At 40.1% G+C, this 25,958-nt stretch overlaps 1 protein-coding gene across 3 annotated transcripts; it reads right to left on the bottom strand.

Annotated features, from left to right (window-relative positions):
- Nucleotides 1–4,758: 4,758 nt before the first annotated feature.
- AFG2B (AAA ATPase AFG2B) lies at nucleotides 4,759–24,812 on the bottom strand. 3 transcript variants are annotated; one of them, XM_090270555.1, is made up of 9 exons: nucleotides 23,629–24,812; nucleotides 22,469–22,654; nucleotides 15,069–15,227; nucleotides 12,287–12,496; nucleotides 9,518–9,742; nucleotides 8,389–8,523; nucleotides 7,419–7,544; nucleotides 7,207–7,276; nucleotides 4,830–4,972 (listed from the first exon to the last, which is right to left on the bottom strand). In XM_090270555.1, the coding sequence occupies exons 1-9, from the start codon at nucleotides 24,721–24,723 to the stop codon at nucleotides 4,896–4,898; spliced, it is 2,283 nt and encodes a 760-aa protein (XP_090126681.1). In that variant the 5' UTR covers nucleotides 24,724–24,812; the 3' UTR covers nucleotides 4,830–4,895. The 3 variants fall into 3 exon arrangements, with proteins under 3 accessions (XP_090126680.1, XP_090126681.1, XP_090126682.1); XM_090270554.1 differs by lacking the exon at nucleotides 7,207–7,276 and having other exon boundaries at nucleotides 4,759–4,972; XM_090270556.1 differs by lacking the exon at nucleotides 4,830–4,972 and having other exon boundaries at nucleotides 7,258–7,317.
- Nucleotides 24,813–25,958: the final 1,146 nt, after the last annotated feature.

Raw genomic sequence — 25,958 nt, 5'->3', positions numbered from 1 at the left:
TCAGAGCATTGCTTTGGTGATGTAATTTCTTTTCAAAACGCAGTATAGTTTTGTAGTAGTCTAGGTATTATTCTGAGAATGGGGGCACAGTAAATCCAAAAGGCTGATAAGACACAAGTCTCTTACTTCCAGGTTCTTACAATGTAGTGCCCATAAATTCTAATCCCAGGCATTATCTGGTGCCAAAAACAGATGAGTAATTATGACTAAGGGGGGTCTGAACAAACTTACCAAAGGTGAGGGTCTTTATTTGAACGAGACAAACCAACTGTAAAAAGACATTGGGGGGGGGCAACTATAAATACAGACCAGATATGAAATATTAAAGAAGTGTTTTTAATATTGTTAGGTGTGATAATGGTATTATGGTTATGTAAAAAAAAAAAACAACTCTTTTTAAAGAGAGTGTATATATGTACATGGAAGTAGCTAAGGGAGAAATAGTAAGATGTCTGAGATTTACTTTAAAACACTTAAGTAAAAAGCAAATAAAGCAAATTTAGCAAAATAGCATTCAATCTAGATGTTAGGTATCCGTGAGTCTATTCTATTATACTTTTATATATGTTTGAAAATGCAGAAAATGTTTTTAAATTAACATATTGGATGTATATAGTTACAGATGTAGTGTGTCCATATCACCTTTAAATCTGCTTATTTCTATTGCAGCAATGAGAATTACACCCAGACAGCCCCATCCCTCACACCCCACCCCTTTCAGTTAATGCCCAGATTATTGAATTTGTGAAATACAATAGTATATAATCTGGTCTTCCCCAGGATGACTAGCAGGCACAGCTAGTCATTCAAACCCCAAAGGAACCCACTCTGACTGGTGTGGCTTGGTTGGTTGGGTGTGGTCCCCCAAAGCTAAAGGTCACCAGGTCGATTCCCAGTCAGGGCACATGCCTGGGATGCGGTTTTGGTTCCAGGACTGGGCATGTGTATGAGAGGCAATCCATCAATGTTTCTCTCCCTCTTTCTCCCACACTACCCCCTCTCTAAAAATAAATAAAATCATAAGAAAACAAAACAAAGAAACCCACTCATGACATTTCACCTTTTGTGGCTGCCCCAAAGCCCATAACCCCAGGAGCTTCCCCTCCCCACCTCAATTGCCAGAAATTTCTAGAACCTTCTCTAACTGCTATGACCCAGGCTTTCAGAAACATGGAGCCATGACTGCTTGGTTCCCACACCAGGAATTTAAACTTAGATTTCAAACAGCTCAGCTCACACTTTATGAGGAAAATATATTTTTAAGATTTTATTTATTTATTTTTAGAGAGGGGAAGGAAAGAGAGGGAGAGAAACATCAATGTGTGGCTGCCTCTTGCATGCCCCTAGCTGGGGATCTGGTCGACAACCCAGGCATGTGTCCTGACTGGGAATCGAACCTGGAACCCTTTGGTTCACAGGCCGGTGCTTAATCCACTGAACCACAACCAGACAGGTAGAAAAATATTTTTATTAAATATTTTTTTGTCGAAATTCTTTCTGCCCATACTTCAGTGGCTACCTAGTTAGCAGGTTTAGAAAATACTGGATTTGCTAAATTTTGGCAGGTCTGAGGTATACTACTTTATTGTTTAAGGCTGTAAATGTGGCCCAGAAAGGAGTTTGCGCTCCATGTACAGGGAAAACTATTCATACTTTCCAGGTACTTAGAAACTGAAGTGTTTTAATTTTCCCACCAATTAAGAACAGCTTTTGGAAGTTGCCGAGAGCCATCCTCAAATCACATTAAAATGGAGTCAAAGCCAACGGATTGGTGACTACCAAATGGGAAGTGAGGTGGGAGAGGATGAAGAGGGTAAAGGGGATCAAATCTATGGTGACAGAAGGAGACTAAGCTTTGGGTGGTGAACACACAACAGGATATGCAGGTGTCGAATTAGAAGTTGTACACCTGAAATCTGTCATCAACCAATGTTACCCCAACAAACTTTATTTAAAAAATATGTGGAAAAAAAAAAACTGAGTCAAAGAAATCTTTGATCTGACTTCCTTACTTGCGTATTTCAATGAAAGAAAACACGTGGTTTTTGTTCTCAGGGGGCTTCCAAAGTTCTGATAAGTTACAGTTACAATTTTAACAGACATTTTCAAATCAAAATTCATCTTCTAACCAAAGTGTGGGTGCTAAATTTCCAGCCTGATACTAGACACTTTTTCAAGGAAGAAACAAGAGGCTTACAGCTAAAGTCTGAGTTAAGAGGTTCGGGCCAGGGTGCCTCAGGCCTAACATTGGCAAAGGCTTAATAGCTGCCTTGTCCTATAAAATCAATAGACTGATAGAGAACATGAATGAAAGCTGTCAGAATTCTAAGAATTTTTCCAGGTATTTTCCCTACTACTCAAAAGCAAGGGGTCAGTTTGTTAGAATAATTTAGATGAATTTTATGTTATGTCTATAAATAATTATTCCTAGTGAGGTTTTGCTTAATGAGTCCTGGACTCCAGTCAGAAACAGAAAACATTCCAACAACTTAACATTTATGACTTCATACATTTCATGCACTAGGCTCTGATCATACCCTTAACTCCTTTTGGCTGTATGTGATTCACTGCATGATTTGGCTGAGACCTGTGCTCCCAGCTCACCTATTAGTACTATGTCTCATTCACTTATACTCCAGCAACTACTATGGCACCTTGTGAGTGAAAAAAGGCTCAGTGAGATGTTCACCAGATATTGTTAGGTAAGAAAAACAAGTTATATAGTACCATGTCTTATCTATACATGCATAAGGGACTGGAAGGTTAAATACCCGAGTATTTTCTTTATAATTATCTGTATTTTCTAGAATTCTAATTACTTTTTTAATAAAGAAAAATAAAAACATACATACATATATATAATCTAGCTCCTTAAAAATACTTACAATTACAAAAGGACAAATAGTAGCTATACAGTGGATAAACTAGATAAAACCATAAACGAGTGGTCAAAATTAACACGACCAATAATATGCAGACATCACTGGCCTCTAGCTGCAACCTCTGAGGACATGACAGCGCTTACATACTGCTCCACTGGTAATGAATAACCTGTCACCATGTGATATCAGACAAACTCAAATCAGGAACCATTGTTCTATAACATAATTAGCCTGTATGCTTCAAAAATGTCAAGGTCAGAAAAGATTAAGGAACTGTTTCAGATTTTAAGAAGCTAAAGAGGAAAGATACAGGACAACTAAATGGATACATGATGCTAGACTGGATTCTGTAATGGGAAAATAATGACTACTGGCACAACAAATGGAAAACCATGGGATGACAGATTAATATGTTGTATCAATGTTTAATTTTTTAAACTTGATAAATGTACTATGGTCACATAAGAAAAATAACCTTATTTGTAAGAAATATACACTGGTCCTGCATAGCTGGTGTGGCTCAATTGGTTAGAGCATTGTCCTGTAGCAGCAAAGTTGTGGGTTCGATTTCAATGAAGGGCACATACCTAGTCTAGCTCATTTTCTTCCTTATTCACCCCACTCTTGAATATTCCATTTTTTCTCCCGCCTATATTCTTCGTCTTGGCACCACCACCTGCCCTCTTAATCAGGTGAGAAATCTCGGAGTCATTTTGGACTTTCCCCAGCTACATCTAATTACGCCTACAGTCTTCTTATCAATCACTCTCAAATGCACCCTTTCCGATGTCAGATCCTTGAGGCCAGCACAATGCCTACCACATAGTGAGTGCTCAGTAATTGTACAACTTCTGAAAATTTACATTTCATGAAAATGTTATTATATTTCAAATTTTTAAAGTTCAAAGTCTACATCCAAGAGAATCTTATCCAACTGAAACTCCAGAAGAGACTGCAGTTCAATACAAGCTTCTTTGGAGTCATTTTCATGACCACATATTTGCCAAGTGTTCAGTACAACAATCTAACAACCAAATGCAACAAGTGAACCTTGGATTATGGACTTAAAAGTAGTCACAAAGGACATTACAATTAGAGAAAGTGGAAATGGAGTACATGCTAGGTGTTATTATTGAAATAATGTTCAGCTTCTTAGGGATGATAATGCCATTAAGGTCAGCTAGAATGTCCTTTCTCTTAGGCATAAAAAGCTTTATGATGTCTATCACTTATTTTCAAAGAATTCATTTTTAAAATGTATGATATACAGAGATACAGCAAATATAGGAAAATGTTAATTGACAAAAAGTATGAGCATTCTTTGTGCTAATTTTTCAACTCTGCATATTTGAAGTAGCATTAGGTATAATATCTATTCTTAAATACAGGCATACCTCAGAGATACTGCAGGTTCACTTCCAAACCATTGCAATAAAGTATCACAATAAAGCAATTTGTACTCTTTTTGCTGATGGAGAGTCTTGCCTTCAATTTGTGAAAAATGCAAATCTGTGAAGTGTAATAAAGCAAGAAAGAATATAACGAGGTACGTGTGAAGTATGGCAAAATGTAAAAATTAGTGAATATGGGTTAAGAATATATCAGAGTTCTTTATACTATTCTTGCAGCTTTTCTGTAAGTATAAAATTATTTCAAAATAAAGTTAAAAAAGCAACCAACTAAAACCAAACAAAGACAAACACTACCCCCACTACAAAAATCAACACACATATATATAGTTTCTTCCTAAATTACGGTATTTTAATATGCCTTTTAGAAATAAGATGAATCTTACTTAGCTTATCAGGCACACGTTTGTTTTATTTACAGGAAATAACATATACATAAACTCTAAAATTGTGAGGTTGCCAAACATAGTTCAAGTTTACATTTCAATTAATCCTTGAGCAGATATGTAATTTTTAAATGTCCTCTAAATTAGAAAATCCTTGTTTTTGAAATATGTTTTTATATAAAGTCAAATCCTTGTGACTTAAGGATGGCTTTACAGTCTTAAGTGACTTTAGAAAGTGCTCTTGTTTCACAGTGGTTGCTTCTAGTCCATTTTCTTGCAGAGCCAGCAAGGCAGCCTAAGAGAGACAATAAGAAATAATTTGCTTCATTTTTGTTTTATAATATATAAAATCTGAATGCCAAAACCTCAAGTTTTACTTCACAGAATTCCAATATTCATAACAACAAAAACATTAAGCTAAAAAGTTAGTAATTAAAAGTCCTCTTAGTAGAACTTTTCTTCTACATTAAACGCTGGCCTTAAATGGGAAAAAAGAAAGAGCAATTTGCAGAATAATATATACATTATGAGCCCATGTATATACTTGAAGATGAGAGACTATCTTCTTGACCCCAGACTAGGAGTTTCTAAACAGGACCGGGCACTGATCATAAAGGAACAGATCAAACACATACTTTCTGACCCAACAATTCCCTTTATAGATATATACATACATGAAACAGACATGCATGCTCATGTATAGCAATAGACAGGTACAAGATTGTTCAAGGCAGCAGTTCATAATACCAAAATAGTAGGTAACCTGAATGTTCAGGAGTGGTTTCCTTTGGGATGGAGAGTGGGAAGGCCCAAGGGAGGCTTCTGGGGTGCTGATAATATTCTTTCTTAAGCCAAGTGGTGGATATATAAATGTGTTTACTTTATGTTAATTAAATGAATTGTATCCTTATGATTATGCATTTTTCTGAATGCTGTATTTTATAGAAGTTTATGGAAAAAATATATGCACCCCTATGTCCACTGCAGCATTATTTACAATAGCTAACATATGGAAGCAATCCAAGTGCCCATCAATAGACAAGTGGATAAAAAAGCTGTGGTGCATATACAGTATTCCCTCACTTACCATGGGTATTACGTTCTAGAACCTCCCCCCCGTGATAGGTGAAAATCCGTGAAGTAGGAACCTTACATTTATTTTAGTATTTATACATATTTTAAGGCTTTATAAACCCTTCCCACACACTTATAAACCATTCCCAGTCACTTATTAACCTTTCCCACTCCCTTATTAACCTTTCCAAACACTTATAAACACTACTTATGTCCTTAAACATATTCTACACTCTTAAACCTACGTAACTTTAACAACATACGTATACAGTACAGCAAAATCCCACAATATAGCGAAAAATCTGCAATAAATAATTAAATATAATATTTTTAAAAATCCCACAATACAGTGAGGCCGCAATAAATGAACCACGATACAGAGAGGGACTACTGTATACAATAGGTTATTACATGACCATAAAAATAGAATAAATTCTTACCATTTGTGACAGCATGGACGCACTTAGGGGGTACTATGCTAACTAAGTAAGTCAGATAGAGAAAGACAAATACCATACGATTTCACATATATGTGGAATCTAAAGAACAAAATAAATGAACAAACAAAATTGAAACAGACTCATACATACAGAGAACAGACTGACGGTTGCCAGAGGGGAGGAGGTTTGGGGGATTGGGTTGAAGGAATTAAGAAATACAAATTGGTAGTTACAAAGTAGTCATGGGGATGTAAAGTACAGCACAGGGAATATAGTCAATAATATTGTAATAACTATGTATGGTGCCAGCTGTATCCTGAAAATATCAGATCATTTTGGAAAGTATGACTATCTAACCATTATGCTGTACAACTGAAACTAATACAAAATAATATTGAATGTAACTGTGATTAAAAAATAAAATTAAAAGAAATAATAATAAAATTTATTTAAACTTTAAAAATGTTTAGCTCTGACTGGTATGACTCAGTGGATCGGGTGCCAGCCTATGAACCAAAAGGTTACCAATTTGATTCTCAGTCAGCGCACGGGCCTAGGTTGCAGACCAGGTTCCAGCTGGCAGCATGCAAGAGGCAACCTATCGATGTATCTGTTGTACATCGATGTTTCTCTCCCTGTCTTTCTCCCTCCCTTCCTCTCTCTAAAAATAAATAAAATCTTTAAAAAAATAAGTTTATGGAAAGAGAAAAAAAAAAAAGGAAAATAGCTTCATTTACCTTCAAAATAAAGTCTAAATGCCTTAAAGTGGCTTACAAGGACCTGAGTGATCCAGTCACTGTCCACCTCTTCAATAACGTCATTTCGTTTCTTATCTCCAATCACCTACATATTTTATTCCCTTAGCCTCAAACACTCCCCTTCCCATCCTTAACCTGGTAGCTCCCTCATCATCCTCCCACTTTCAGTTTACACACCCCCTGTCACAAAGCCTATGATGCCCACATCTGGCGTTCTTCCTAGGTGCTTCCACAGCACCCAAGCTTCCCCAACTCACCATGTATTTTCAATTGCCAATTCAATGTTATGATTTGTCTCTCTGCACACTCCCCCATCAACCATAAGCTCTGTAAGGGAAGGGGCTGCATCTGTTTCACTTGCCTGGTGCCTGCCACACAGATGTCTTGCAGTAAATACTGCCAAGTGAATGAAGATCTGAATAAAGGAAGAAATGTTTTGAACCATACATTTCTTCACTAATTAACTTACTTCTTTGCAGAGGTTTCCAAGATCAGCTCCAGAATAAAAACGGGTTTCTGCGGCTAGGTTTTCTAAAGAAACATCAAGCCCCACTGGCATGTTTTCTGTACAGACTTTCAAAATAGAAAGCCTACCCTGGAACAAAATATAGTATGTTTATAACCTTGTAACATTTATGTTTGACACATGCTATATTAAAATGTTTCAAGTTATAGTTTCTTTTTATATTACATAGAAAGTATATATATTTGAGAATCAAACAATAAGAATCACTTCAGAAGAAGTAGCATAAGTCATCAATGGCTCATATGACAATGGTAAAAATAATGACATGATAAAATTTTAATAGTTTTACAGTTGATTTTTAAAATAACCAACCATAGATATATCTCTTTAAGATACACGATGAATCTCTCTTTTGAGTACAAACAGTGCCACCAGACACATTTAAAAGTAAATATGTGAACTATGAGACACAGTTTAAAAATATAATAGACATTAAAAAAATTTTTTTCATCCCTTCAAACTTGATAAAAGCCTAAGGAAAGAAAAAAATCATTCTCTGTGTCTTTCACCACTGCCTGCCAGTGGCTCTGGATGTTAAGGGCAAAAAATTAACTGATTCTTTGACTGTGGATACATTATGTTATCTCTAAAATCTCAGACTTCTCCACTGTAAAACAAGGATGCTGACCCACATAAGCTCCAAAATCCTTTTAACACTTTAGGATTCCTCCATTCTAGTTGCAAAATAATGGTGAGTAGACTCAACAAACTTAGTAAACTCACTGAAATTACTACCTTACTTTTAGGCTTATGTTTCTCTGAAAATAGGGCCAGAATACCCAGAAAAAACAGATTGATATGATTTATGAAGGGCCACCAGGCAAGGAAGAATGCAGAACCCAGTTTGGATTCAATTCTGCCAGGCTCTTTAGAGTTCAGACATTCACACAGAGTCAATGTGTACAATGATTACCTTTTCATCTGGAGGTGGAATATAAATAATCTTATCTAATCTCCCAGGCCGTAACAAGGCATCATCTAACACATCAGGTCTATTTGTTGCCGCAACGATCATGACATTCCTATTAAAAACTTCTTGAAACTCTAACTGAGGGAAAACACACAACACAAAATAATGTCAATAAATTGTTAATTATTAAATGTTTGTTTTTTTAATTACAAATCAGAAGGTCCATTTGTTTTTAAATAGGGATATCTTTTTCTTGGGACTAGACTGCTTATACCTCCTATCCAGATTACCTTCTCAATATCAGGGTACCCCATTAACAAATTATTAATCAAAGAGCTACTTGCACACATGATGAAGGAAGTGGCAATCGTGAGGGACCATCTCTCCAAGAAAAGTCTTACTTATCAGAAAACATCTACCTGGTATCTGAGGGCACCTGAGCTTCAGTGAATGTTTACAACTTAAATGGATGACTTGAAGAGACGGAAGCATATGATAAACACATGGAGACATATGGCTATGGAAAGTCTTGGCCCGCCTCCTTAAAGGGAAAGGTTTACTTTACTTTTCATTTTTCTTTCCATAGGCAGAAATATGAGTTAACTTAAGTTGTAGGTATATAAATCCTGGGTGCAGACAAGCAGTCAGGGTAAGGCCTTACATACTAAGCATGCAAAGTTGTTTGTTGAACTAAATAATCAAAGCATCAATAGTTCTCTGGTAATGTGATCTCTCAAAGCAGTGAGTTCCCTACATCTGCAAGTATTTTAGCTCAGGCTGAATAAACACCTGTAAGATGCTATAGAATAATTCCTGCACTTTGAGATTTGATTAGAAAACTTCATGGGTCCTCAGTTAGGGGCGCACAAGAGGCAATCACATATTGCTGTTTCTCTCCCTCTCTTTTCCCTTCCCTTCCCCTCTCTAAAAATAAATAAGTAAAATCTTTTTAAAAAATTACCTCACTATTTCCGCTAAACTACAATTTTACCAGCTTTGTACATGTCCTAAACAGAGTTAAATGGACATCATATAGTTACTTCTATAAAATGAATACAGCTTAGGGTAAGCTAGTATAGATGCACTGTTTAATGTTGGCCTGGATTTTTGGTGTAATCTGGCTAATAAATACCTCTTCATTTTTTTCCAGCTCCTTGTATTTACCCTGTTGACCTGAGTTACTTCCTCTTCTCTCTATAGTTTTCAGTCCAACACCATCTAATTCATTCAGGAGAACAGAAAGAACATGCTCTTGAACATTACATTCTGTTTTGCCGATTGATCGAGTGCCCAAGATTGAATCAATTTCATCCAAAAATACAATTGCTGGAGTATTTGCTCTTGCTTGTCGAAATACCTTTTGTTAGGAATATAAAAATATTAAAAAGCTATATATTATGCCTTACTCATGTGAATGTATATTTTCTATATTATTCTTTTTACAATGTAAAAAAGAAGAGAAAATTCCACATGTCTAAGGATTGGGGAACAAAGACATAAAAATTCAAACAATGGAGCATTATGCAAGGGTTAAAAATCATTATTTTCAAAGAATTTTTAATATTATGGAATTTTTTTCTTCCGGCCAAGATAGAGGCGTAGACAGACACGCTGCATCTCCCTCCACAACTAAGAAGGAATACAACTACCCCAAAACTAGAAACAACCAGAAGTTCCAGAAAATCAAACTGCATGGAAGTCCAGCAAACAAAGATATAAAGAAGAAATTCTCATCCAGACAGGTAGGAGGGGTGGAGCTGGGGCGGAGAGGACATGGTGTGGTGGTGGCAGCAGCGACGGAAAAAGTGTACTCACATGTTATGAAAAGTCAGGAGGGACACTTGGGGAGTGTTCCCAGCTCCTCACCAGACAGCGCAGCTCACAGTCCCAGCCCCAGGAAAAATCAAGCCTCATTGCTTCTGACTGTGCAAACCAGTGGGGATTTTGGAGTGGAGGAAGAAACTGCCGGTCTCTCAGCAGAGTCCGCTTGTTTAAAGGGCCCCCATGGTCCTAGAAAGTCCACAGACTCACCCACTCTGGGAACGATGGCCAGGGCAACAGCTAGAGGGGCGCCAGTCCCATATGGAAGTGGGAGAAGTACCTGGAATAGGGGCGAGTGCTAGGCAAGCGGCATTGTTCCCTCTCAGACCCCTCCCCCACATACAGCGCCACAATGTGGTGAAACAGGTAGCCTTGTACTGATGAATCCTTAAAGCTTCACCCCTTACAACGTAACAGGTGTGACAGCTCTATCTAAGACACAGAGGCAAACAAACACTGGAGCCTGTCAAGATGAGGAGACAGAGAAGTATGGCTCAAAAGGGGGATCAGATCAAGGTTCCAGTGGGAGAATTAAGCGACGAGGAGATAGCCAACCTCACAGATGAGGAGAAGCCAACCTAACAGATGCAGAATTCAAAACACTGGTGATAAAGATGCTCACAGGCTTGACAGATATGCTTGAGTATGGCAAACGCATAAGAGAAGAAGTAAAGGCTATGCTAAGTGAAACCAAGGAAAATTCACACAAAACCAATGGTAAAGGGAAGAAAACCGGGGTTCAAATCAATTATTTAGACCATAAGGAAGAAAAAAAGTCAACCAGTACAGAATGAAAAAAGAAGAATTGAAAAAAATGAGGCGAGGTTTGGGAATCTCTGGGACAACTTTAAACATGCCAACATCCGAATCATGGGGGGTGCCAGAAGGAGAAGAGAAAGAGCAAGAACTTGAGAACTTATGTGAAAAACTAATGGAGGAAAACTTCCCAAATTTTGCGAAGGAAACAGACATAAAAGTACAGGAAGCACGGAGAGCCCTGGGCAAGCTGGACCCAGAGGGGACCACACCAAGACACATCATGATTAAAATGCCAAAGGTGAAAGATAGAGAGAGAATCATAAAAGCAGCAAGAGAGGATCGGAAAGTCGCCTACAAAGGGGTGCCAATAAGACTATCAGCTGATTTCAAAAAAAAGACACTTTGCAGGCAGGAAGGGACTGGCAAGCAGTATTCAATGTGATGAAAGGCAACCTGCAACCAGGATTACTCTATCCAGCAAAGCTATCATTTAGAATGAAAGGGCAGATGAAGTGCTTCCCAGACAAGGTAAAGCTAAAAGAGTTCATCATCACCAAGCCATTATCATATGAAATGTCAGAGGGACTTAAGAAAAAGAAGATCAAAACTATGAACACTAAAATGACAACAAACTCACAACTATCAACAACTGAATCTAAAAAATAAAAACAAAATCCAACTAAGCAAACCAGAATGGGAATAGAATCATAGGTATGGGGATCATTAGGAGGGTTATCAGCTGGGAGGGGGGATGGGGAGAAATGTGGATATGGTGCAGGGATTAAGAAGTATAATCAATTGGTACAATATAGACAGGGGGAAGTTAAGAATAATATAGGAAAGGGTGAAGCCAAAGAACTTATATGCACGACCCATGGACATGAACTAAGAGGGTAGGATTGCTGGAGAGAAGGAGGGTATGGGGCAGAGGGGAGCAAAGGGGGTGGGGGGAAGAATTGGAACTACTGTAACAACATAATCAATAAAATATACTTAAAAAAATAAAAAAATAAAAAATATATTATGGAATTTTTAAAGTGATAACGTTAAGTTTAAAAAATCACAATAAAGATACATCTATATATATGTATCTCCTGCCCAAAGAGACAAAAGAAATTCACCAAATTGTTAAGGTACGTAGAAAGATTAAGAAGGAATTCTTATTTATATTTTCTATATTTTCTAATAAACAAATATGTATAACTTTTCTAATAGGAGAAAAGCCAGTTACATTTTAAAAAACAAAGTTTATCCTTAAGGTATGAAATGAAAATTCAAAAGTAAACCTAACTGGATTAAACTTAAACTTAACCAGACAAACCTGAGACAAGAGTTTTTCTGAATCTCCAACAAAAGGTGAAAAGAGATCAGCTCCGCTCACAGAAACAAACGAGCAATGACAGCTCGCGGCCAGGGCCCTCACCAGGGTGGTTTTAGCACAACCAGGAGGGCCATACAGGAGAACTCCCTTTGGCGCTGTCAGGCCCATCCTAACAAATTCACAAGGGAATTTCAGAGGCCATTCAACACTCTGTAGGTACATAAAAAGAGAAAGTCATTTTAGTATAACAATAAAACATCAAATAATTTAGTAAATTCATTAACCATTCAACAATTCTCAGGTACCCATTATGAGCTAGAAAAGCAGTCCCTTCTACAGAGCAGCCAGCAATCTTATAACCTAAGTTAGGTCACATTACCTCCTTCCTAAAATCCTTCAATGACTTGCCATCAGAATTAGAATAAATTCCAAATTCAAACTCCTCACTCACCACTGCAAGGCCTTACACACTCTGACTATTGCCCAAACACCCTAGATCATTCCCATCTCTGGTCCTTTACCTGCCGTTCTCTCTCTGCCTGAACACTCCCTCAAGATCTTTGTGCGGCTATCCCTCATCATTCAGGTCTCAATTCAAATGTCATTTCTTTGGGGAGGTCTTCCCTAACCACTCTAATTAAAGCAGACACCCTCCTTCTCCTAGTCGCTCTATGCTACTGCCCATCTTTTACTTTTGGAGCACTTATTCGTGCACTATCTGAAATTATTACATCCATGCTGGGTTTGTCATTCTGCTTCTGCTAGTACATAAGCCAGTTTCACCTCTAAATCCCCAGCACCTAGAATGACACCTTCACACAGTAGGCACTCAATAAATGTTAACTGGATAAATAAATCTTTACTACCCCTTAACTAGATTATAATTTTACAGATGTTGAAATTCAGGCTTAGAAAAGTTAAGTAACTTGCCCAGGGCTTACTGCTAGTGAGGCAGCAGAACTAAGACTGGCCCCAGGTGGTGCAGATCAAGAACGTGAGCTTTTAACTACTGATACATTGCTTCTCTACAAAAAAGGGATAAGACAAGACTTCTGTACCTAGGTAACTCATATTTTAGTTGGAGAGATAGGCTTGTGCACTAAAAACAGGTGAGAGAGGGGCATTCCATGGAGAAGAAACAAGACATACAGGGAGACAAGTTCATCCCACCAAGAGTAAGCAGGAACAGAGCGGAGGATGGCGGAACCAAAAAGCAATAGAGTTGAAATGGAAGGAAGAGTCAAATCACAACAGGTCTTAAAAGTTTTAGGCAACATTAAGGAAGCAGTATAGACAATGGACTAGAAGGAAATAAAACTAGAGGCAGGGCAACCAGTTAAAATTCTCTTGCAATGACTCAGACTACAAAAATAATAAGTCTGGATGTGTCACAGGCAATGGAGAAGGCATGGAAGGGATGGATTGGAAACATAAAATGTAATTGTATTTTACACAGGGACTAAGTTCTAAATCCAGAGGGGAAGCTATGTGCATGCATTATATGACCCTATGCACTGAGAAGACAGGTCTCTGACTTGGGGGTGGGGGTGGCTGGCTGTCCGCACTGAGGAAGGGAATCCAGGTGTCGAGGTGGAGTTGATTAGCTGAACTTTGAACAAGCTGAGTTTGAGATCCCTGAAAGTTATCCAGTAGGCAGGCAGCTAAGTAGTTCTGATAATCAGAAGAACTGCCTGTGCAGAATATAAATATTTTTGAGTTAGTTTTCAGGGGACAGTTGAAGCCTTGGGCATCAAAATCACAGACTCATTCACAGAATGCAAAAAGAGGACTCCCAGGAGCCAGGAGCACTAATATTTAAGATGCAGAAGACTGTTCAGAAAGTAGGCATGTTTAACATCTCAAAGCTAAAGACTGTTCTACAGGAAGGTGGGGCTAATTGCTCGCATATTTTGTGAAGATTAAATGTGACAATGCACATAGAAAATCAGGGCATGTTATAAATGTGCTTATTCTAGGACACAGGGATGCCAGGGTTCACTGTAGTTAAGATGAATAAGTTATAATGGACACTTATAGATCAGTCTTTTGTGTGTGTGGTTACAGAAACCTTGTTCCTTATGGCAGGATCATGGGAAGGCAAGTTGGCAAAATCAATTTCTGAAACAGCAATGCAGGCAAGGGCATCTGAGAGTCATGTCCCTCAACATCCCCTGTGAGAACCAACACCAAGTAGCCATCCAGGCCATACTGACTATTTATTATAATGTTGTGCTTTTACCAGTCCCAGGCCCGAGTAAGGCCCCCCACCTACATATTAGTATAGCCCGTGAACTAAGAATCATTTTTACATTTTTAAATGCTCAGAAAAAAATATTTTATGATGTGAAAAGTATGTGGTTTCAGTGTCCATAAATCAAGTTTCAACAGAACACAAGTACTCATTACGTATTGCCTGTGGCTGCTTCTGTGCTATGACAGCAGCTGAATGGTTGCCACAGAGACTGGGTGGCCCACAAAGCCTAAAATATTTACTATCTGGACCTTTACAGAAAAAGTTTGCTGATCCCTGTTCTAGAATAAGAACTCCTTAAAGCATAAAACAAACAAAAAGAGGATGAGGTAGGAAAGTATGAAAAATAGCATTTGATGCCTACAGAAGTCCAATTAAATAAAGACGAAAAGTGATCGCTGGACTTAAATGTTGGGATTAAATTAGTGATGGCACCACGAGCAGTGTCAGCACAGCTTGTTTCCATCATAAATGCATTAATTACCCTTAAACTGTAATCTTCCACTGGCTTAAGCAGCCTCCTTTCCTCACCTGTTTTAACTTCAATTTTACATCTTCAAGGCCACCTATCTGCTCCCAGCCAACAGGCTTGATATCCATCAGACCAATGACGCTTCGAAAAGATGAGGGCTGAATCTTTTTAAAAGCTTCCAGGAAGTCTGTTTCATCAATCACTGGATTGTCCTGGCTCTGAAGAAATACACCCAAAACCAAATCAAACCAAAAATGACGTGAGACTTTTTTGCATAATTATTTTTTCCTCTTTAAATCTATAAATCTATTTTGTCAATATAAAATTTATATATATTGTACAAAAAAATTAAACCTCTCACCCCACAACACTTATCCCCAGAGGATGTCAAGTTTCCTGTGTTTTCTCCCAGAATGTTTTATAAAAATAAGCACGTACATATCCTTGCAAACAGATAACACAAATGGGACCATACCATAGATATTAATTTGTACTTTTTTTCGCTTATCTTAGAAATCTTCTCATGTCAACTGATACAGCTCTACCTCACTCCTTTTTTTCTGCCTCACTTTTATATGTCAAGTATTTCTTAAGATTTTGTTTATTTATTTTTAGAGAGTGGGGAGGGGAGGGAGAAAGAGAGAGAGAGAAACATCGGATGCGTGAGAGAAAAATTGATCGACTGGCTCTCGCACGCCTCCAACCAACCACGGTCCTAGCCTGCAACCCAGGCATGTGCCCTGACCGGGAACTGAACTAGCGACCTTTTGGTTTGTGGAACAATGCCCAACCCACTAGGCCATACCACTCAGGGCTACATGTCAAGTATTCTATATCATTTCCTCAAAGCAGAATTGCAGAGTTTAGAACATGTACATTTACAGTTGTGACAACTATTACCAAACTGTCCTCAAAGTTGCACCAATAAATAAAAAGCTGCTGTTCTCCCCACACCTCTCTGACATTGGACACTACCAAACTTTTAAATTTCTCCCTTTGTGACAGAGGAAATTTAAGTCAGTATTTTGTTAATTAAATTTATTCAATCAAGCGCGAGATAGAGGGAGTGAAGGAATTAGAAAATCACCTGTTTTGGAACCATCAGAGTAGGCTATTTTGGGCAAGAATCATTAAAGGATTCTAATCTAGGGAAAGGAAAGTTTGACAAGGAGCAGGATATCTGCATGATTTCAAAGGGTCTCCTCACAGATGTCGTCGTCGTCGGCAGCCGTCCGTCTCGAGAGACGATGGTGTAGCTTCTTTTTTTTTTTTTTTTTTTTTTATAGATGGCATTTTTTTTTTCAGATTTAATGTGTTTTATTGATTAAAATATTACATTTGTGCCAATTTCCCTTCCCTCTGCTCCCCTCCACCCGGTGGCCCCCCTCCCTCCAGTTGTCCCCCCCTTTTAGATTATGTCCATTAGTTGTGCATACAGTTCCTCCCAATCTCTCTCCGTCTATTCCATTCCCTCCTACCATGATCCCCAATTCCTATTATCATCTCCCTCCCTCTCCCCACTCCCCCTCCCTGTTGACCTCCCCCCACTATGCTTCCCTTACCCACAGTTCCTTTTCCACTCTCATTGCCTGTTTCATTTGCCTTTGTTTCATCTCCCTAGCTTCTGTTTTTTAAACCAGTCCCTTTAACATCTCATATAACAGTGGTTTGGATCTAATGAACTCTTTCAGTTTTATTTTGTCCTGGAAACACTTTCTCTGTCCTTCTATTCTGAATGACAATTTCGCTGGATAGAGTATTCGTGGTTGTAGGTTTTGGATTTTCATTACTTTGAATATTTCTTGCCAGTCCCTTCTTGCCTGTAGTGTTTCCCTTGAGAGGTCAGCTGATAGTCTAATTGGGACCCCTTTGTACATAATTCTTTTCTTCTCTCTTGCTGCTTTTAAGATTCTCTCTTTATCCTTAATTTTTGACATTTTGATTATAATGTGTCTTGGAGTGGTTCTCCCTGGGTCCAGTCTCTTGGGAACTCTCCTTGCTTCCTGGACCTGCATGTCTATTCCCTTCCCCAAGTCTGGGAAGTTCTCCTTTATTATATTTTCACTCAATTTTTCAAGTTCTAGTTCATCTTCCTCATTCTCTGGCAAACCAATGATTCTTATGTTGGGTCATTTATAGCTGTCCCAGAGGTTTCTGATCCTCTCATTGTTGCTTCCTATTTCCTCTCGCTGCATTGGTTGACTGCTTGTTCCTTCTCCATATTCCAGTTTGTTGAAATGAACTCTGGATTCCTCACCATCTGTCTCGTATGTGGTTTTGTTCCTTTCGTTATGAAAGTTTTTCGCTTCTTTCATATCTTTTTCCTGCTCTTTTGTGAATTCTGTAAGCCACCTGATAACAATGGCCCAGAACTGAGCCTCTGACAGGTTTCTTATCTGTTCATCTGTCAGGTTCTCTATCTGCTGTCTGGTGAGTTGTGCCACCGGGATCTCTATATTTGTCTGCCACATTTTGACAGATGCGTTTTGTTTTCCTGGGCTGGCTGTCGGGGGCAGTGCCTGTGTACGCGTCACAAATCAGCGACCGGCCGGCGCCTGCCTGTCCGCGACCTATTTCGCAGCCCTGTGGTGCTTTCTGTGGGGGCGGGGGTCCAAGATGGATTCACACAGTTATTCAGCTAGGAGACCGGGATCCGTCCTCCCGCCCCCCTGGGCCTCACTGTTCAAGGCGATGCTGCGGCTGCTCCCCAGCACCCGGAGTCGCGCACGCCAGGGGCTTGATTGGAGTCGCACACGCCAGGGGCTTGATTGCCTCCGGGATTTTTCGCTGCCCCGCCCGCCGCTCCGCAAACGGCTTTGCCTTCTTTAACTCTTACCTGCCCAAATGGCACCGCTGGTTTATAACTTCATATGTTGGGCTTCCGTGTAGTTTTATTTTCTGGAATTTCTAGTTATCCTTTGTTTTGAAGTAGTTGTATTCCTCTATAGTTGTTGAGGGAGACCTAGCGTGTCCGTCTAAGCCTCCATCTTGGCCGGAAGTCGGTGTAGCTTCTTAAGAGTCTATCTGCACCGCCTCACAGATGTATTAGTTGCAAAAGGAAAGACAGCAGCTATACAGTGGAGAAACTGGACAAATCCTTGACTGGTTCATCACATCAGTCACCACTTAGGGGCAACACCAATGAAGTACAGTAGACATCTTGTGCCTCTACGTGTAACACCCTAAGGACACACTATCACTTATGCAGTATTCCCAACAGGCATGCATAACCTGAATCTATGAAGAAACATTAGACAAACCCAAACTGAGAGGCATTCTATAAAAATCACTGACCAGCATCCTTTAAAAAATGTCAATGTTAAATATCTCACACACACACACACACACACACACACACACAGAGAGGCTATGAAAGTGTTCAAGATTAAAAGTAAAACTAACTGTAATATATTATCCTGAACTAGATTCTGTACTGAAAGAAAAAAAATGCTAAAAAGTCTGAAACTATACCAAAATCAGAATATGGATTGATCTGATAACATTTTGCGTCCATATTAAATTTCCTGAATATGATTATAACTAACTACATTGTAGTCATGTATGAAGAGACCCTTGTTGTTAGGAAATCGTCGTCGGCAGCCGTCCGTCTCGAGAGACGATGGTGTAGCTTCTTAAGAGTCTATCTGCACCGCCGAGAGTGGCTGTGCAGTCCGACTCGTGAGTGACACGGTATCTGTCTCCTCCCGTGTTGAATCGACATCTTGCGATGACGCTGGAGTGTCCTCTCCAGTGAAGCTGAAGCTACAGAGCCTGGGCAGGGTGATATGGAGGGTCTGCTGTTGCCCATGCAGCAGACCCCCCCTCTCTTCGCAGCTGAAGGATCCAAGGGAAAGACGGAGTCAATACAGCTTGGCTTCAGGTGCGCCGCAGGAGTTGCCGGTGTTGACTACAACATCAAACCGCCTTAGGGACTCCGGCTCCGGATTTTCTGTCGGGGTTTACTCCCTTAGCCTTTCCCCTGAAGAGGTATGCCGCAAGGCAGCGGAGGTTTTTTGGAGTCAGAGTTTTCCTTCTCTGATGTGCCCTGACTGGAAGATCGAACCAGCGACACTTAGCTCGCAGGCCGACGCTCAATCCACTGAGCCAAACCAGCCAGGGTCTGTTAGGAAATAGACATTAAAATATTAAAGGATAATGGGTTATGATATATGCAACCTGTCCTCAAATGATTCAAGAACTGGGTATACATATATACATAGATACAGAGAGAGAGAGAGAGAAAATAGAGTTGGCCAAAGAGTTTGTTTTTTTCCATAAGATGGCTCTAGTAGTGCTTAGTTGTCTTTAACTTCATTTGAAACAATTTTGTTAGACTGTATTGTCACAGCTGTCATATCAGCATGCATTTTTTAAAGTTATCAAAATTGATGAATTTTTGTGTAGCCATTTTAATTCTGAAGATGGAACATGTAACATTTTCAGCATATTATGGTTTATTATTTCAAGGCAACTGAAATGCAAAAATTAAAAAAAAAAGATTTGGGTAGTGTACGGAGAAGGTGCTGTGACTGATCAAACATGTCAAAAGTGATTTATGAAGTTTCATGCTAAAGATTTCTCACTAGATGATGCTCCATGGTCAGGCAGACCAGTTGAAGTTGATAGTAATCAAATAGAGATATTAACTGAGAACAATCAATGTTATACCACTCAGGAGTTAGCCAAAATACTCAAAATATCCAAACCAATAGTTTTTGGTGAAAATAAAAAATGTCTTTTATTTCATGGAAAAAACTAAACAAACTTTTTGACCACCCCAATATAAAGCTAATTAGGCAAAATGTTAAAACTGGTGAATTTGGATAAAGGATTTAGCAGAAGTTCCCTGTCTTGCAACTCTCCCTGAAGTTTTAATTATCTCAAAATAGGAAGTTAAAAAACAACTGAAAGAGTATAATTTTTTTTTAAATTTTTTTCACATTTATTGACCATTTGTAATCCTTTTACTGTCAACTACCTGTTCATGCCTTATTACCCATCTTCTCTTGGATTGTTTGTCTTTCCTTATTGGCATATGAGAGTTGTTTCTATATTAAGGTAATTGGTCTTTCTGTCATGGGCTAAAAGCATTTTCCCCAGTCTGTTTCATGTCTTATCTTTGCTTATAGTATTGTTTTGCCATTCAAAAATGGTCAAATTAGTAACTCATTTCCTTACTGGCTATTAGGTTTTATCTTATGCTAAGAAAGACTGTCTTCACGCTAAGATTATATTCTAGAGAATCTTCCAGACATTTCCTTAATCAAGTGAAGCAGATATTTTGTTCAAATTAAAAACTCATGTTTGTATTTGTAATATTTGTATTACATTTAAGTATCTGCCCTCTTATATCAAATTCTAAACATTTACTTGTCCAAAAATTTCCATTTTCACTAACAAACTATTTTATCCCACTTATGTGAGATTATATAAGTGAATATGTATATATAGAGCAATTCTAAACAGGAATCCTAAAAAATGTTAATAATTATAATCTCTGGGGGAGATTTCAGGCAATTTTTACTTTCTTGATAATTTTTTTATCTTATTGATAATTCTTTACAAAGAACACTGTTAAATAAATTTCTTTAATAACTTTTTTTTTAAAACTGGCTGGCAGTATTAGATGCTGGATATCTGAATACTAATTAATTTTTAGGTAACGCCTACTAACATCTGAAAATCCCATCTATATTTTAAGATCACTTTTATGTACATTACTTCACTTGACTCTCATAATCCTCTCAGGCACATAAAATTCTTTTCCCTCTGTGTGTACATGTGTATATGTTAAACTATATTTCTCATTTTTTAATAGAAATACTTCACAAAGAACTGAAAAAACTTTAATGTGTTCCTTGTCTTCACTGGCACAGATAGAGGCAGCAGCAGGCCCTCAGCTGCTTGGAGGAGGAAAGAAGAAAAAGATGGAGCTGGTACCTCTCCAGATGCCTCTGTCCCTTCTTCCTTTATGCCTTTCTTTCTTTTACTTTCCCTGATTGTTTATGAACTCAGCCATCACCTGTGGTAACTATGCCTGGGCAGGCCCCTCCTCAAGTAGCACTGGGCTCCACCCTAGGATGACAGCAGCTGGCTGGTCCACCTAAGCCAAGGTGCTTAAGGTCAAACCTGGAACTTCAAAGCAGAGGGAATCCTAAATGTAAATTTCAATTCCCATCCCTCAATAATCTCTTCATCCCCTCAAAAGGCATATGTTCTCACCTTTACACATGGGATTTGTCTTTAAATCTTCAAGAGGTTTTGGTTCTAAACCCAGATGAGGACTTAAGTTAATGTAACTCCTTCCCCAAGGTCAGTATAAGAGTAAAAATAAATGAAACGAGGAAGGATACAAATTAACTAGGCACAGAGGTTTTAAAATTTGGGGATAAGTCATCCTTTTATTGTTTAAACAAACTCAGAATTGAGTTTTAAAAATTATAAGATCGAAGGACAATTTTAAAAACATTACAACAGAGATAAAAACTTTGTCCCAAAATCTTTGACATGCTGAAATAAATTTTTTCCTAAAGGGGTTTTGGAATTCAGGATTATTTATTACACACAAAGTGAACAAATTTTCCAATCCATAGTGTTAAAAACTATTATATTTAAGCCAATATTCTAAATATTTTTAAGAAAGGTAATCATGAGTTAAAGATTTGAATGTCAAAGTCAAATTTAAATAAAATTCCAGGTGCCCAATCTCTTCCTAGTTAGAAAAGGTTATTTTCCCTACAACATACTTTCTAATAACAAATGGAAATAGTATCATGACAATGGAAAAATCTCAGATACCACCTCATCCAAGTTCATAGGATGAAGAGATATCATTTGCTACCTAACAGATGCAATGAGAAGAACACAGTATCATTCTGTGAGTCCTACCAAAAATGCAAAACCTGAATCAAATTATGAAAAAACATTAGTCAGACCAAACTGAGGAATATTTTACAGAATAACTGACCTGTACTCTTAAAAAGTTGAAGTCATAAAAGAAAGACTGAAGAATAGTTCTAAACTGGAGAACATTAAGAAATCATAACAACTAGCCCAGGCAGTGGTGGCTCAGTGAAGAAATCATAACAATTAAATGCACTGTGTAATCCTGGATTAAAAATAATGTTTTCATTTTTCCTTTTTAAATTTTTGCTTTAAAGGAAATTAGTGGAACAAATGGTGAGATTTGGGTAAGGTCTATAGTATCACATCAGTGTTAATTTCCTCATCTTGATAACTGTGCTGCGGTTAAAGTCCTTGTTTTTAGGAAATATATACTTAAGTTTTCAAGACTAAAGGGGCATCATGGCTGCAGTATATTCTCAAATGTAAGAAACGGCTGTGGAAGGTATCAAAAGTTCCAAGAAAATATACTTACCAGTTTTTTTAATCAACCAAATTAATTTGTTACCTTAATAAAAAGCTTAGCATACATATTTTTAGCATCAGTGTTTCCTACCTTCTCACTATGAAGCAGAGCATGCATGGCAGCCTCCCTACAGAGCGCTGTCAGGTCCGCGCCAACGTAGCCAACTGTCATTTCTGCAAGGAGGCTCAGGTTGACTTGAGGAGAGATGGGCATCTTTGAGGTAATCACCTGTAGAATCTCCTTTCTTTGTTTGAGTGTGGGAGTCCCAATGACAACCTATATGCAAAGCAAAAATTAAGTAAAAAATTAAAGGTTACAGTTTAAAATATTAGTTTTTATCCTCATAAACACGTATAATAATTTAGTGAGCAAATTAAAAATTATCACTATGTACTCTTAAGCATACCTTAGATTCTGAACAAATGAAAATCCTCACTTTCCAGAAGAGTAACACTGCCTCTAAAGTTGCACTGTGAAAATTATATATGTCATTTAAGAAGTTTTTATGTGTTATTTTTGAGACTATACCAAATTCTAGAAGCCAGATCCCAGTCCGTATGGAGGTGATTTGAGAGAGCGGTACTAGATGGTGCAAGAAAGAAATCCACTTAAGTTCAGAGCACAGTAAGCTAAATGTGCGTCCAAACATCACTTTAACTAAACACTATTCAAACTATTTAACAGAAATCAATAATCAGTTTAAGACTGAAGCTTATAAAACAGGACAGCTTCGACTACTCAACCTTCCTGGCAACTCCGGGAGCAATTGTGGGATAGCATACTGACATCCTGAGAAGCAACGGATAAACCCAGATGAGTTTACGTCTGCTCTGATTTGGTTCTTCCCTGCCTTCATCCTTTTACTGTAACACATTTCTATCTCGAGGCTATCCTTCTACTTTAAATTCTCATTCCAAATTCATTAGGGTTTCATGAGCTTGTAGCAGACCTACTTCTCCTAAAATTTAACATTACTGATTACAGTACACTTTTCCAGGGCCTGCACAACAAAACTAACCCCTAACGGCCAGCTTGCTTCTCAGAACAATTTGACTGCAGAGAAAAACATGTCCTGGATTGCATGCAGCTCATATACGGACATAGAACGAACGTGTTCTTTGCAATACAAACAGCCCCATTCCAGCCTCACCGACTTCTAAACCTAAGTAGCTGACACCTCGGGGAAGCAGCCAGAGCTGGAGGAGGACGAGGTTCCGCGCGTAATCGGCTAACTGGCCTGGCCTGTTTACCTCTCGGTCAAATCTCCCAGGTCTGCGCAGCGCTGGGTCTAGCGCGTCAGGCCGGTTGGTGGATCCCACCACCACCACCTCGCGGTCCCCACCGATGCCGTCTAGCAACGTCAACACCTGGGCCACCACGCGGCTCTCCGGGGCTCGGTGTGGGCCTCCTCGCCGGGGGCAGAGGGCGTCCACCTCGTCCAGGAAGAGGAGGGTGGGCCTGCGGCTGGCCAGCTCCTGGGCGCGCTGGAAGACCCGCCGCACGTTCTCCTCGGTCTCCCCGGGCCGGGCTCCCTGCAGCGCCGGGGCGCTCACCGCCAGCAGCTCCGCGCCGGCTTCCCGGACCACGGCCCGCACTAGCTGGGTCTTGCCCACTCCGGGGGGACCCGCCAGGAGCACCCCGCGGGGCACCGCTAGCCCCAGCGTGGCCAAGGTGCGGGGGTAGCGGAGCGGAAGGCTGAGGAGCTCTCGCAGCGAGTCAGCCGCCTCCGAAAGGCCCCCCAGGGGCACCTCGGGCTGCGACTGCTTGTCGGACGGAGGCACCCCGCTGAGATCGATGAGGGTGTGAGGAGTGACCAGCCCAGCGGGGTCCGGGCTGGGCACCCCGCTGACGATGTGCAGGGCGGCCACCGGGCCGGGGACGCCCGGGGGGACGGCCACCACGTGGCCCCGGGAGACTGGCCGGTTCCTCAGAAGCTCCTGGGCTGCCTCCAGCACCGCGGCTGGGTTTGGGGCACAGGGCGCGCCCGCCCGCTCCCGCAGCTCCGGCCACACAGTGAGGCGCCGAAGGGGCGAGCAGGGCACCAGGCGGAGGCGGCTCAGGCTGAGACTCCCCTGGCACCCCGGCGCCCCGACTGCCCACCCGGGGCTCGCGCACTGGGGATCAAATTGCACAAACCCGTCGGCTCCGTCTCGCCGCGGCCAGGCGGTGCAAAGGCAGGAGCCGCCCTGAGGCAGCGAGATCTTCACCGCCGAGCCCAAGTGCGCGCCCAATGCATGGAAGGCTGCCGGGCCCAGGCGACAGCGCTGGGTGCCCCGATCCCTAGTGTCTAAGGGTAGGAGCTTTAGAAGAGGCCCTTCGGGAAGGGTACCTGAGTCCGGAGCCATTGCACACGGAGGAGCCCAGTCCGAGCCAATGGGGGTCGGAATTCCACCCGGGCAAGGAAGGCCGGTACACCGAGCGTCCCGGCCGGAAGCACGTGACGCGCATGCGCCAGGAAAAATGTCTCTACGCTCTGAGTGGAGGCCAAAAGGGCCAATCGGAAAGGCTTATGCCCTAGGGTGTAGTTTGTTGTGGTGTCGGGTTTGAAGAAATGCACTGGCTGATTCCAGAGCTCTATGGACAAAGCCTTCGTTAGGGGCGTCTGGGAGGCAGCGTAAGCTAACTAATGACTCAGTGGTTTGGAGAGTCGCCCGCATAGCGCACTCTTTTCCTGGCTCTCGGACTCGAGCATCACCACCTGCTCATTTGGAATGTCAGCCTAGAGCCTGCTGTTTTGTGGGGAAACCTCTGCAGTCCCCATGGGCACAGTATTTTGGAGTGCTCTAGTGTTAGTGTCTCAGGTGACTTGGAGTAGCTGCGAAACACAGGCTTGGCTCCTTCTGTGACCTGGATTCCAACCTTTGTATAGAAAAGCGCCTGCAGAGTAAGAGAGAAGCACAGTGGAGCATTTTAAATCCCTTGAAGAGGGGAAAGAAGGAAAACCGGGCCATCTGACGTATTGGTGGCACACCAACTTAATCATAACCTCTTCTGTTCATGTGATGAGTGATTATTGCCTATTTAGGGGACAGCAGTACTGAGTCCTGTATTAAAAGCGATGCCTCTCTACATTAAACTGCCTGCTCTTCTCTTTCCACTTTTTCTCTTCTGTAGCCTCAGGGAATTACTCTTTCCTCTTACCAGCTGGAATACGTTTCCTATCTTTTTAAATTCTACTCATCAAAAAGAGCTACAGATATTCAAAAAAATTTTTAAGTGCTTTATTTCTATCCTACTCAAATCCTTCTACCTCTATTTTTCCCACCTTCACAGCAACCCGAATTTATGAAATTTGAAAATTGTGGTTGCAAATAGAGTGCTTAAGTCACTGAAAGTTGCTTTTTTTTCTACTTATGCAAATAGTTGACCCTTGAACAACACTACAGTTAAAGGTGCCCACACACCTCCATCAAAAATCTGTATAACTTTTGACTCCCCCCAAACTTTACTAATAGCCTACTGTTGTCCGGAAGTCTTACCGATAACATGAACACTCCACTAACACATACTTTATATGTTGTATGTATTATATACTTTTTTTATGATAAAGTAAACTGGAGAAAATGTTAAGAAAATAATA

The sequence above is a fragment of the Furipterus horrens genome, unplaced genomic scaffold (assembly GCF_987537825.1).
Source record: "Furipterus horrens unplaced genomic scaffold, mFurHor1.1.pri manual_scaffold_3, whole genome shotgun sequence".
Lineage (NCBI taxonomy): Eukaryota > Metazoa > Chordata > Mammalia > Chiroptera > Furipteridae > Furipterus > Furipterus horrens.
Note: the sequence above shows the minus strand (reverse complement) of the source record. Positions and strands in the feature narration are given on the sequence as shown.